This window comes from Aquarana catesbeiana, linkage group LG11, assembly GCF_042186555.1.
Source record: "Aquarana catesbeiana isolate 2022-GZ linkage group LG11, ASM4218655v1, whole genome shotgun sequence".
Classification (NCBI taxonomy): Eukaryota; Metazoa; Chordata; class Amphibia; order Anura; family Ranidae; genus Aquarana; species Aquarana catesbeiana.
This window is the reverse complement of record NC_133334.1, coordinates 17,665,125-17,679,033: the sequence shown is the minus strand read 5'-3', so window position 1 is coordinate 17,679,033 and position 13,909 is coordinate 17,665,125. Positions and strand designations below refer to the sequence as shown.

The window sequence follows — 13,909 nt, the reverse complement described above, 5'->3', positions numbered from 1 at the left end:
GAATAAAGGATTAAAAAGCGCCCGCAAAGCGCTTTGCAGTCGCTTCAGCAGCGATGCCCATTGATTTCAATGGGAAGGGGCGGTGGGGGGGAGGGGTGTAATACAGCGCTCCCTCACCGCCCCGAAGATGCGGCTTGCAGGACTTTTTCTAACGTCCCGCCAGCGCACCGCCCCGGGTGTAAAATGCCCTCGGGCTTTCACACTGGGGCTGCAGTGGAGGCATTTTTTCAGGCGCTATTTTTTAGCCCAAAAGCGCCTGAAGAAAAAGCCTCCAGTGTGAAGGGGGGTCCAAGGCGGTCAGCACATCGGGCTTTACAAATTCAGCGCAGTGCCTAAAAATGGGAGATCAACTGAGCATGTGCAGAACGGGGCGAGAGTATTACTGTTTTTTTCTATCGCTTTACCTGCAAAGAAAAGAACCAGCCTGAAGTCATCTAACAGGACTTCATTTTCTGACTAACGTTCCACTTTAACCTACGATATCCGCCATCTTTGTGAGTTATAAAAAAAACTAAACAAAAACAAACAAAAAAAACAGAAAACAAAACAAAACAAAACAAAAAAAACACAAAATAAAAAACACACACCACAAGCCCACAAGTGCTGAACAAATAATACAGAAGATCCATCCAGACCTTCCTCACTCTGTCCAGTGCCCCTCCCCCACGGGGCTGTGTTCTTTGTCTCTGGGACAATAAAGTTTAATTCATGTCACAATTTTTTTTTTCTTCCCACACTTTGGCTGCCCGTCTTTTGTCCAGCTTTGGTTAGGATACGAATGATGTAACGAATGATGTAACGATCGCACAAAACACACACAGACAATCGGCGTCACCATAAGAGAAATCTTTATTATAAAGTAATTGAACGATTTATTCCTCCACTCAGAGAGGAGAAAACGGACGGACGTCACTCGGCTTCCATTTGCTCTCGGCGCGCTTTTCTCACTAGGAGGCGCCGTTCCCGCTCGTACTGCTTCATTCGCTGGACGTAACTGGAGGAGGAAGAAGAGGAGGAGGAGGAAGAAGAGGAGGAGGAGGAAGAAGAGGAGGAGGAGGAAGAAGAGGAGGAGGAGGAAGAAGAGGAGGAGGAGGAAGAAGAGGAGGAGGAGGAAGAGGAAGAGGAAGAAGAGGAAGAGGAAGAAGAGGAAGAGGAAGAAGAGGAAGAAGAAGAGGAAGAAGAAGAGGAAGAGGAAGAGGAAGAAGAAGAGGAAGAAGAAGAGGAAGAAGAAGAGGAAGAAGAGGAGGAAGAAGAGGAGGAAGAAGAGGAAGAAGAAGAGGAAGAAGAAGAGGAAGAGGAGGAAGAGGAAGAGGAAGAAGAGGAGGAGGAGGGGGGAACAGAAAACAGATAGACGGTCAATGTGCAGAAAAACAAAAAACAGAAAACACAACAAAGGGTAAATAAAAGGGGCAGATAAAAGCGTTTAACCACTTCCAGCCTGTAAAAAGATGGTGTCTGTGGGGGGAGGGGGGCGGGCCTCTTGTTGATTCGGGTGGACATTATGTGACGTCTAACCGGATCGCATGCTGCGCCCACCAGACACGGCCAATGAATGATCAGTGTACCGGCTCGCTGCGGGTACCTTGTGACCAATCACAGTACATTACATGACAGTCATAAACAATGGAGGGTTTCCTTTGACTCCATCCATGGGGTACAATCGTGTTGCTAGCTGTGATTGGTCAGTATGATCAGTATGATTGGGCCAATCACAATCCATCTGTACCATGTGATTAGCTTTGGCCAACAGCTAATGAAAAAAGTCAGCATGGGGTCAGAAAAGGGGGGGGGTGTTGGGGTTTGGGGGGGGGGGGGGGGGGACGAACGGCCCCTCCCCCTCCTGAACCAGACCTGGCAACAAGCTCTCAACATGGGGTTGTGAGTGCTTTGGGACCCCCCAACTCTACCCTAAAGCTCCTTGTCCCCATGGCCGGTGGTTGTCGGGATCTGCAGGTAGGGGCTTATCGGAAACTGGAAGCCCCCTTTAATATCCCGCTCCCCCCCCATGTGAAGGAGTATGAGGTACATAGCACCCCTAGTCATTCACCAAAAAGAGTGTCAAAAAGTCATGACGTCACTTCCTGTTTACTCGGCTGCCAATGGCGCCAGTTTTAAAAAAAAAAAAAATACAGTATTCAGAATCGCCGTTTTCGGTGATCTGAATACTTTGAAGTGCAAAGGAGGGATATGGAGTCTTTTAGAGCCCTTCATAAAGAGGACCTGTCACCACCTATTACTGTCACATGGGATGTTTACATTTCTTGTGACAGCAATAAAAGTCATCAATAATTAAAAAATAAAAAAAAAACAACACAATGTGGAAGTCGCGCCCGCATATGTAAACGGTGTCCAAACCACACGTGTGAGATATCGCCGCGATCGCCAGAGTGAGAGGGAAACTTCTAGCACTACAACTCCTCTGTAACTCAAACCTGGTAACCGTTATTTATTTATTTATTTTTTAAAAGTCCCCTATGGAGATTTTTTTTTTTTTTTTTTTTTTTTTTAGGTACTGTAGTTTGTCGCCATTCCACGAGTGTGCGCAATTTTAAATCCTGACATGTTAAGTATCTATTTACTCGGCGTAACATCATCTTTCACATTATACAGAAAAAAAAAAAAAATTGGGCTAACTTTACTGTTCCGTTTATTTTAAAATTGATGAAAGTGTCTTTTCCCCCAAAAAAAGTTGCGTTTAAAACACCACTGCACAAATACCGTGTGATATAAAATCATGCAACAACCGCCATTTTATTCTCTAGATTCTCTGATAAAAAAAAATATATATATATACATAATGTTTGGGGGCTCTAAGTAATTTTCTAGCAAAAAAATACGAATTTTAACTTGTAAACACCAAATGTCAGAAACAGGCTTAGTCATGAAAGGGTTAAAAATTTTAAAAAGCAATGTCTCCCCTCCCCCCCCATTACCTGTAAAAAAAAAAAATGTTTAAAGCGTCGCCTATGGAGATTTTTAAGTACCGTAGTCGGTCGCCATTCCCACGAGTGTGACATGTTGGGTATCTATTTACTCGGCGTAACATCATCTTTCACATTATACAAAAAAATGCATTTGAAAGACAAATGCGCAAATACTGAGTGACATAACCACAACCGCCATTTTATTCTCCAGGGTCTCTGCTAAAAAATAAAATAAATATATATATAATGTTTGGGGGTTCTGAGTAATTTCGTAGCAGAAAATATAGATTTTTTTACTTGTGAAAAAACAAAATGTCGGAAAAACTCCTGGGGGAGGGGGAGGGGGGGGGTTTGGTCAGCAAGTGGTTAAAGGTCAGCACAGTTCCGGAGTCCCCGGAGGGGGGAGGGTAATCCCCGGAGTCCCCCTTTATACTCACTCCAGGTGCTGGCAGTACTCCCACTCGTGTCGCTCGTCCGTACAGGCGAAGATATTGGGCCACATGTCCCTCTTACACTTCATGAGTTTGATGAGATGATGGGCGCAGTAGTCCCGCTGAGCCAACGGCAGCTTCGCCATGTTCATCTGTTCTGGGGTGGCCACCATCACTGCCAGAGAGAGGAGAGACAACGTTATATACTGAGGGGGGGGGGTGCATCCAATCCTACATCCAGGGAGACACTCCCCCAGGAAACAGGAAGTGCGGGGAAACCCTACAGCGGGGACACCAGACTAGGAAGGGATTTCTCTCACTTTCTGTTATGTCTCCGAGACAGGAAATGAGGAGAAATCCCCCCAATGGGGACACAGAGGGCAATAAGAATAAAATCCAACCCCCCCCTCATCCAGAATAAAATAAAACCGCTCCGTCTGGAGTTGGACTCCCACAAGCAGATCATCCTGAACTACCACCTCCCCACAGAGTATCCTGGGAGTAGTAGTCCCTCCATATAGTGCACCCCCAACACACCTCCGAGAGAACATGCTGGGAGTAGTACTTCCTCTATAGTTCTCTATGGGACTGATAACTCCACCCCCTTCCCCCTCCAGACAGGACATGCTGGGAGTAATAGTCTGTCTATAGTCCCCAATGGGACTAAAAGACCAAGCCGAGGCCACCCCCCCCCTTCTACAGAACATGCTGGGAGTAGTACTTATTCTATAATACCCGACAGAAATGTAATAGATCCCCCACCTCCCCTAAAAATGACATGCTGGGAGCAGTAGTCCATCTATTGTGCCCTTAGGAACTGACACCTCCAGACAGGACATGCTTGGAGTCCTTCTACAGTGCACAAGGGGGCTGACAGACCCCCCCCTCCCCCCAATATGGGACATGCTGAGAGTAGTAGTCCCTATAGTGTATACTATGAGTGTCATTTCCCCCTCCTCCACACCTCAGGCATGAAATGCTGGGAGCAGTAGTCCATCTATAATGCCCTTAGAGACTGACAGTACCCCCCCCTCCCGACAGGTGTGATGCTGAGAGTAGTAGTCCTTTTATAGTGCCCTATAGGACTAACACCACCACCCTAAGAGCCCTTGCACACTGGGGCGGCGTCGGTGGTAAAACGCCGCTATTATTAGTGGCGTTTTACCGTCGGTATGCGGCCGCTAGCGGGGCGGTTTTACCCCCCGCTAGTGGCCGAGAAATGGTTAAATACCACCGCAAAGCGCCTCTGCAGAGGCGCTTTGCCGGCGGTATAGCCGCGCCGTCCCATTGATTTCAATGGGCAGGAGCAGTAAAGGAGCGCTATACACACCGCTCCTTCACCGCTCCGAAGATGCTGCTAGCAGGACTTTTTTTACCGTCCTGCCAGCGCACCGCTCCAGTGTGCAAGCCCTCGGGGCAGCGGCACTTTCGGGGCGGTTTGCAGGTGCTATTATTAGCGCAATAGCGCCTGCAAACCGCCCCAGTGTGCAAGGGCTCTTAATCTCAGGCAGATAATGCTGGGAGTAGTAGACCCTTTATAGTGTCCAATTTGACTCCTGACAGAACATGCTGGGAGTAGTAGTCCTTCTATAGTACCCAATTCTACTGGCAACCCCCGTCCCAGATAGGACATGCTGGGAGTAGTAGTCCCTCACAGATAGGACATGCTGGGAGTAGTAGTCCCTCACAGATAGGACATGCTGGGAGTAGTAGTCCCTCACAGATAGGACATGCTGGGAGTAGTAGTCCCTCACAGACAGGACATGCTGGGAGTAGTAGTCCCTTTATATTGCACATTGAGACCGACAAACCCGCTCCCCCCAAGACAGGGGATGCTGGGAGTAGTGGTCCTTTTACAGTGCCCAGTGGGACTGCCAATTCTCCTCCTCCACCTCCCCAATCTCAGGCAGGACATGTTGAGAGTAGTAGTCCCTCTATATAGGACAATGAGACTGGCAGACCCTCCCCACCCCCCCAGACAGGACATGATGGGAGTAGTGGTCCCTCATAGACAGGACATGCTGGGAGTAGTAGTCCCTCACAGACAGGACATGCTGGGAGTAGTGGTCCCTCACAGACAGGAATGATGGGAGTAGTAGTCCCTCCCCCACACAGATCACACACCCCTCTCCTGGAATTGTTCTCCGGTAGGACTGGCCGGCATGGTGATGGGGTCCGGCTCGGGCTCCCCCCAGTATCTCCGCACCAGATGAGCGCCCATCTTCCCCCGAACACCCGAGGGTCACCTCCACCGCCTGGCTATGACACCCAGACACACAGGCTTCCTAGCTGTCTGAACCGCTGCTAAGATCTGTCTCCGCAACAGGCGCCATTTTTAAGAAGCCGATGTCATTGGAGAGAGTTGCGATCGGTCTACAAGGAAATGGCCGCCGCGGGGAGACTGAAGCGGGCGACAGGAGACAATGTCAGGTTTACTTGGACGACCATAGAGGAAAAGAAAAACAAGCCTGATGCAAGTGGCGGGGCTTATTAAAAAGCTTTAACAGCGACCCCCTGCGGCCGGAGGCGCTCACTGCGGTAATCACTGATTACTGTGACTTGAGCTGCTGGGAAGCTCATAGCTCCCAACTGTTCCTGATTTCCCTGTCCCTCTGTCCCTCTTTCCTCCTCATTTGTCCCTCATTTTGGTCTGATCTATATAGTTGTATATAAAATGCACTTTTTTTTCTATCAAAAAGTGTCTCCCGACGCTAAACCTTTCATCCGATTTCTAAATTGCTGCATTTGTAAATTTTAAAAGCCGATATAAAGAAATATTGGTGGTAAAAAAAAAGTCCTTGTGGATTTAATTAACCATTTTTTTGTTAATTCTCCTTTAAGCGCTTCCTGGACCGCCCACCGCCTTTATACGCCGGTACTTTGAAGAGGAATATCGTTGTCATGGCAGCAGCTACCATCACCCCGGTATCCTCGTCTTCAGCAGGCGGTCCGCTTCAAGATAAAATAGGTCTCTGCGGCGGATTCGCTGCAAGATCACTTTTATCGGCGGAGGAAGAGGGCCGCCCCTCCCGCCGCGCTCCGGTGCCCTCCGCCGCTTACCAGAGCCATCGGCAACGGCGATCGGATGTTTCCCCTTTGTGTGACATGGAGATGAGCGAGGGGAAGATGGGGACCCCCCCCCCCCCCGTCTTCACATAGCTCTGAAAGGGCCATTTTTTTTTTTTGTATTTTTTTAAATGACAATTTTTTTTATTGCATTTTAGTGTAAATATGAGATCTGATGTCTTTTTGACCCCCCCAGATCTCATATTTACGAGGACCCGTTATGTTTTTTTTTCTATTACAAGGGATGTTTACATTCCTTGTAATAGGAATAAAAGTGACCCAATTTGTATTTATTTTTTAAAACTGTGTAAAAATAAAAGGTAAAATAAATAAGAAAAAAAAAAAATGTAAACGCGCCCCGTCCCGCCGAGCTCGCGGGCAGAAGTGAATGCACACGTGAGCAGTGCCGCATATGAAAATGGTGTTCAAATCACACATGTGAGGTATCGCCGCGATCGGCAGAGCGAGAGCAATAATTCTAGCCCTAGACCTCCTCTGTAACTCAAAACATGCAACCTGTAGAATTTTTAATGGAGATTTTTAAGGGTAAAGGTTTGTCGCCATTTCACAAGCGGGCGCAATTTTGAAACGCGACGTGTTGGGTATCAAACAAGATATTTGGGGGGCACACCCTAAAAGATGCATTAAAAATGGTGCAGCCTAGTTTTCCCATATAGAGGAGTGTATGTCTCCCATGGTTCAGGGAAGCAGGATCCCCCAGTCTATGGACAGTGTAGGACCCACTGATATTGGGGTACTTTGTCGCAGTAAGTGGGCTTAGCACCGTATAGCATTATTGTGTGACCAAATCCCCATATTTTTTGAAAATGTTTAGGTGTTTTAAACTAACCTTGCTAGAGGTAAATGTCTTTTTTTGCATGTGTGCGCTGTAATATTTTGTTATGTTGGGTATTAATTTACTCGGCGTAACGTTATTTTTCACAATATAAAAAAAAAAATAATTGGGCCAACGTTACCGTTGTCTTATTTTTAATTCAAAAAGCGTATTTTTTTTCAAAAGAGTGCACTTGTAAGACCGCTGCGCAAATACGGTGTGACAGAAAGTATTGCAACCACCGCCATTTTATTCTCTAGGGTGTTAGAAAAAAAATATATACAATGTTTGGGGGTTCTAAGTAATTTTCTAGCAAAAAAAAACAGTTTTAACTTGTAAACAACAAATCTCCGAAAGAGGCTCGGTCCTTAAGTGGTTAATGGGGCGTGTCCTATGCCTACATAGGTTTGAAAGTAGGTGTCCCTCATTCCTATCTCAAAATGTTGAGAGGTGTGCAACACGGTGTATGGGGGTCCTGACACAACACAGTGTATGGGGGTCCTGACACAACACAGTTTATGGGGGGTCCTGACACAACACAGTGTATGGGGGTCCTGACACAACACAGTGTATGGGGGGTCCTGACACAACACAGTGTATGGGGGGTCCTGACACAACACAGTGTATGGGGGGTCCTGACACAACACAGTGTATGGGGGGTCCTGACACAACACGGTGTATGGGGGTCCTGACACAACACAGTGTATGGGGGCCCCTGACACAACACGGTGTATAGGGGGCCGTGACACAACACAGTTTATGGGGGGTCCTGACACAACACAGTGTATGGGGGGTCCTGACACAACACAGTGTATGGGGGCCCCTGACACAACACGGTGTATAGGGGGCCCGTGACACAACACAGTGTATGGGGGGTCCTGACACAACACAGTTTATGGGGGCCCCTGACACAACACGGTGTATGGGGGTCCCTGACACAACACGGTGTATAGGGGGTCCTGACACAACACAGTGTATGGGTGTATGGGGCCCTTGACACAACAAGGTGTATAAGGGCCCCTGACACAACACAGTATATGGGGGGCCCCTGACAAAACACAGTGTATGGGGCCCCTGACACAACACAGTGTATGAGGGGTCCTGACACAACACAGTGTATGAGGGGTCCTGACACAACACAGTGTATGGGGGGTCCTGACACAACACAGTGTATGAGGGGTCCTGACACAACACAGTGTATGAGGGGTCCTGACACAACACAGTGTATGGGGGTCCTGACACAACACAGTGTATGAGGGGTCCTGACACAACACAGTGTATGGGGGTCCTGACACAACACAGTGTATGGGGGGTCCTGACACAACACAGTGTATGAGGGGTCCTGACACAACACAGTGTATGAGGGGTCCTGACACAACACAGTGTATGAGGGGTCCTGACACAACACAGTGTATGGGGGTCCTGACACAACACAGTGTATGAGGGGTCCTGACACAACACAGTGTATGGGGGTCCTGACACAACACAGTGTATGGGGGGTCCTGACACAACACAGTGTATGAGGGGTCCTGACACAACACAGTGTATGGGTGTATGGGGCCCCTGACACAACACAGTGTATGAGGGCCCCTGATACAACACAGTGTATGGGGGCCCCTGACACAACAAGGTGTATGGGGGGTCCTGACACAACACAGAATATGGAGGCCCCTGACACAACACAGTGTATGAGGGCCCCTGACACAACACAGTGTATGGGGGCCCCTGACACAACACAGTGTATGGGGGCCCCTGACACAACACAGTGTATGGGTGTATGGGGGGTCCTGACACAACACAGTGTATGGGGGCCCCTGACACAACACAGTGTATGGGGCCCCTGACACAACACAGTGTATTGGGGGCCCCTGACACAACACAGTGTATGGGGGGTCCTGACACAACACAGTGTATGTGGGCCCTTATAGTACCTAACAAATAGTGTATAGGGGCCCTTATAGTACAAAATGCACAGTGTATAGGGGCCCTTATGGTACACAACTAGGGATGAGCTTCGTGTTCGAGTCGAACATCGCATGTTCAACCGTTCGTCGAATTGCGAAAGATATGGGCCGTTCGCGCCAAATTCGTGTGGCGCGTCAGGGCCCATAATTCACTGCAGCATCGCAGTGCATTGCTGGCTGATGATTGGCCAAGCATGTACTATGACCCGCATGCTTGGCCAATCACAGCGCCGTCTGTAGAGAGAGCTGTAATTGGCCAAAGCCAGGGTGGCTTTGGCCAATTATGGCTCAGGGGGTTTAGTACACGCCCCACACTATATAAGGCCGCCTGCACGGCGGCCCTGTGTAGTGTGTTCCGGTGTTGAGAGAGAGAAAGATAGACAGAGAGACAGTGTCATTTGATTTAAGTTAGATAGAGTAGGCAGGCGAGTCAGTTAGCTGCACTTACAGTGTATTGTGTATATATATGTAGCGCTGACAACTTTTGTTTTTAGCCATATGTGTGTTATACAAGACATAAGTTGTTATAGTGCCATCTTGTGGACAATTGAAAAGGTACAATACTTTTATGTTTCATGATTAAGAGAAGTGACATGGAAGTGATTGATTGTTTACTTCTGAACTTTAACTATGACCTACCCACAATGCTCCTGGACAAGAGGAGAACTGAACTGCATTGTGGGAGGATATAAAAGGGCTGGGAGGGGCCATCTTAAGTCTCTTGTTCCTGGGACGTGTGGGCTGCCTGCAGAGCTCTGTGGGTGTGTGTGTCCCACAGGGTTGCGGCCTACCTTGTGAGGGAGCGGAGCAGCAGCAGGGATCCTGTGATCGTATCGCAGTGTGCTGGAGCAGCAGAAGTGATCGTTCCGAAGACCCGTGGAGGAGGTAACCGAGGACTCCTGGTCATTACTGAATGGAGCGGTGTGACGGCGTGGCGGTGGTTCCGTACTGACTGAGAACTGTTGAAACAGAGGCATCCATCCGCCCAGGTCCCGTGTGGTGAGAGGGTTAACACCCAGAAGTTTGTTTAATACTACACACACACTTAGAACTGTTACAGAGTGTTGCTGGGACTGATAGTCCCACGGAACAAGTTAAGTTGGAGAACATTACATCTGCATAGACTTCAGTATTCAAGAATTGATATTAGATGTTTGTCTCCTTCGTATAGAAACACTTAATCAGTCTGCTGGATTATAACTGCTTTAGTGTATTACCTTAAACTGCGCAACACCCAAGAGGAACCCTTTTGTGGATTACAATTACAAATTCATAAGCTAGCGAAGACTGAAGACGTCAAGACTATCTCTTTTACTGCAGGGCCCTGCACTTGGTTACAAAGGATAGTGACTTTATGGTTTAGAGCAGGGGGAGCTCCCTGGTATAAATATATATACACATACTTAAGTATATTTGTGTATGTTACTAAGACTGTTATAACTATTTACTATACTGTGGCACTACGTTGGTGTGATAGTGTAGTCATTGTAATAACCCTTTATATAAATATACTACTTACTCAAAGAAAGAAGTTATTTTTGGTTATTACTGAAGTTTGTGTGCAGTGTTGTTATTTCTCCTGCAGGTGGAACTACAGACACCCAGGTAGAGGTAAATATAAACATAAGTGTATATTGTGGGTTAAAGTCAATACTCATATCATTACAACACTGCACTACAGCTGTGTCAATTGGATTGAACAATTTAAGAGGTGTAAAGAGATAAGAGGACAGGCCCGCTTAAAACCAGCAGCTCCACCGAGAGTTATTGCTACATGTGGGGGCTCGTCCGGGATAACTGTCACTCTGAAGCCAAGCACTCCCTTAAGAACCATAGAATGGATCCCCCCACTGTGGCACAGTGGTGTGAGGCGGAGGGCACCCGCTCAGAAGCGAGCGTGGCCATGGAACTCTGGGGAGATATCTGGGAGAAGGAACACATCAACCGAGTGGTAAAAACACTATCCCCAGAACAAAGAGCCAAGGTGGTCGCAGTAAGGCCCAATCATGAGACATTCCGCACTTATGCATTATTGGAGTGGAGGAAGGGAGTTCCGGAAAATTTCAAGGGTGCAATTGTTGAGCTCGCTGACAAGACCAAGTTTTTATCTGACCCACCCAAGGGAAGAAGGGGAGAATCTTGCCACCTTCCCACAGATGAGTTCAGCCAGAATCAAGGTTCTACCACAGTCAGCACCGGCTGCAATTGAGCCAGAACTTTTCACCGCCCTGGGAAATTTGGTGTTCCAATGTCAAAAAGGGAACCCAACATATTCAGGGATGGGATACCAAAAACTGGGCATTTTCTCGGGCCAACGGCCTGTACCCAAAGGAGAAGACACCTTTGAAGAGTGGTTGGAACAGGCCACGCAAGTGTTGGATGAGTGGGACATCCCTGAAACGCAAAAAAAACAGCGGATTACTGAGAGTCTGAAAGGACCTGCTTCTGAGGCCATTCGAAATTTAAAGCTCAGTAAACAGAACTGTGTAGCCCAAGACTACTTAGATATCCTGCAAGATGTGTTCGGATGTACCGAAAAGGTCTCTGACCTAATTTATCAATTAGAACACACCTACCAAGAAACAGGAGAGAAGTTGTCAGAATATATGAGACGGTTAGACAAGGTCATTCACCAGATATTGTTAAAGAAGGGATTAGATCCCAGTAAAGTGGATGAAATTCGAGCCAAACAAGTTTTAAGAGGTGCCTAGCCTTTGGATCCCATCACCCTCCAATTTAAGGACTCGTCAAGATGGAGGCATATCGAAGTACCCAGATCTAATTTGGATTGTACGGGAGGAAGAAGCTATCCTCGAAAGGAAGAAGGGAAAAATTCAAGAACCAAAACACACTGTTGGGGTCAGGACAAGTGTGATGGAAGAGGATCCCCAGATTGAGCTTCTTAAGACTCAGGTGGCCCAGCTAATGGAGATGATGGCTTTGCTGACTGCAAGATCCCCTACTCTGCCCAATGGAGGAACTAAAAAAATAAAGAAAGTATCAGACTTCAAATTCAGAATGGAATCTGGACTTTGTTTCAACTATGGAGGGGCTGGACATTTTGGAAAAGTGTGCCCAAGTCCAAGAGCGGCAGTACGACGTCAAAAGCCGGCGGAAAACTTCAAAGGGCCTCAGTGAAGTAGTCAACTGGGTGCCCTGTAACAGTCGTCAACTCCAACGAAACCCAGGTTCACAAAGTTTTGAGAGTAAGGGGAGGAATGAAGATGAGTGAGCATCCATGGAGACGAGGAGTTAAGATGCGCACTAACCAGCAAAATAAACCAAACACTCATGGTGAATTTCCTCTCAACCTAGTGGGACCCTCTCCGATCATCCCCATCCTGGTAGAAGGAATCTACGCCAAGGCACTGTTGGATACTGGAGCTCAAGTGACCTTATTATATAAAGATTTCTACATGAAGCATCTCAAGCATCTGCCCCTACAAAGGTTGGAAGAATTGGAGATATGGGGTCTAGGTACCCAGAACTTTCCTTATGAGGGATATATCCCTATCAAACTCACCTTTGACCCAAGTGTGGCTGGAAAGGCAGAGACTTTCGACACGCTGGCGGTTGTATGTCCCTGACCCTCTGGGGCCCATAGAAGTTCCCTTATCATCGGAACAAATACTGATCTGGTCAGAAGACTCCTGACACCACTTGTACAGAAGGAAAGTGCCCCGACCATGAAGGTACATCCCATGCTAACCCAAGTGTACGAGGACACAGTGCACAAACAGAAAGCCCAGATAGAAGGGGTGGGAAAGGTTTGGCGTTTAGACCGAAGTGAAGGACTGTTACAACTGGGCGAAGTGGTATGCATGAGGGTCTCTGTCAAGTTGAGTTGGAGACAACCTGGTCCTTTCATTGTCTTGGTAACGGACACTCAGGAAGAAGATGTGGATCTGGAGATACTCCCAAAAGTGTTATCTACTAAGGCAATTAAGAGAAGCAGGGGGAGAGTCTCAGTCAGTGTTCGGAACACGACAGCCTTGCCTGTGAAGATACCAGCAAGAATGCTGCTTGGGCAGGCAAATCAAGTGACCCAGGTTTCGCCAAGTGATGTCAAAAAGGGATCAGAATGGTAGATTGCCATAGAGAATTTCTACTCGAAGAACACCTCCCTTACGCCTGCTTGGATGGAGAGGGCCAAAGCCCAGCTCATGAGATGGAAAGAAGTTTTCTCAAAGAGTGAGTTTGATGTGGGGTATGCCAAGAGTGCAGAGCACAAGATCCGGCTGGAAGAAGACAAACCTTTCCGGGAAAGGGTTAGGAGGATCCCATTGGGAGATCTTGAAAACCTTCAAGAACAGCTGGCTGAGCTGAAAAGGACTGGGATTATCAAGGAGTCCAGTAGTCCATACGCCTCTCCGATAGTTTTAACGAGGAAGAAAAATGGGTCACTACGGCTATGTATCGACTAAAGAACCCTGAACCGACGGACCATTCCTGATCAATACACTACCCCTCATATAGAAGACGCCCTACAGAGCCTGTCAGGGGCAAAGTGGTTCAGTGTATTAGATTTGAAGAGTGGTTATTATCAGATCCCCATGAGTCCTGAGGACAAGGAGAAGACTGCTTTCATTACCCCCGTGGGGTTCTATGAATTTAACCGGATGCCAGAAGGTCTGTCTGGGGCCCCAGCAACTTTCCAGCGACTCATGGAGAAGACAGTAGGCGATATGA

The 13,909-nt window shown here is 47.7% G+C and overlaps 1 protein-coding gene across 1 annotated transcript; it reads right to left on the bottom strand.

Moving 5' to 3' along the window:
• Positions 1-831: 831 nt before the first annotated feature.
• Positions 832-5,678, bottom strand: NDUFB7 (NADH:ubiquinone oxidoreductase subunit B7). Its single transcript, XM_073604015.1, has 3 exons — positions 5,480-5,678; positions 3,362-3,530; positions 832-994 (listed from the first exon to the last, which is right to left on the bottom strand). The coding sequence occupies exons 1-3, from the start codon at positions 5,574-5,576 to the stop codon at positions 910-912; spliced, it is 351 nt and encodes a 116-aa protein (XP_073460116.1). The 5' UTR covers positions 5,577-5,678; the 3' UTR covers positions 832-909.
• Between the last annotated feature and the right edge of the window lie 8,231 nt (positions 5,679-13,909).

Bases quoted from the DNA above. Each gene is read 5' to 3' on its own strand.
- NDUFB7 (XM_073604015.1), bottom strand. From the start codon at position 5,576: ATGGGCGCTCATCTGGTGCGGAGATACTGGGGGGAGCCCGAGCCGGAC. The intron at 3,531-5,479 runs GTGTGTGATCTG...TCTCTCTGGCAG, and splicing joins AGAACAATTCCAGGAGAGGG to TGATGGTGGCCACCCCAGAA. The intron at 995-3,361 runs GTGAGTATAAAG...TTCCTCCTCCAG, and splicing joins GAGTACTGCCAGCACCTGGA to TTACGTCCAGCGAATGAAGC.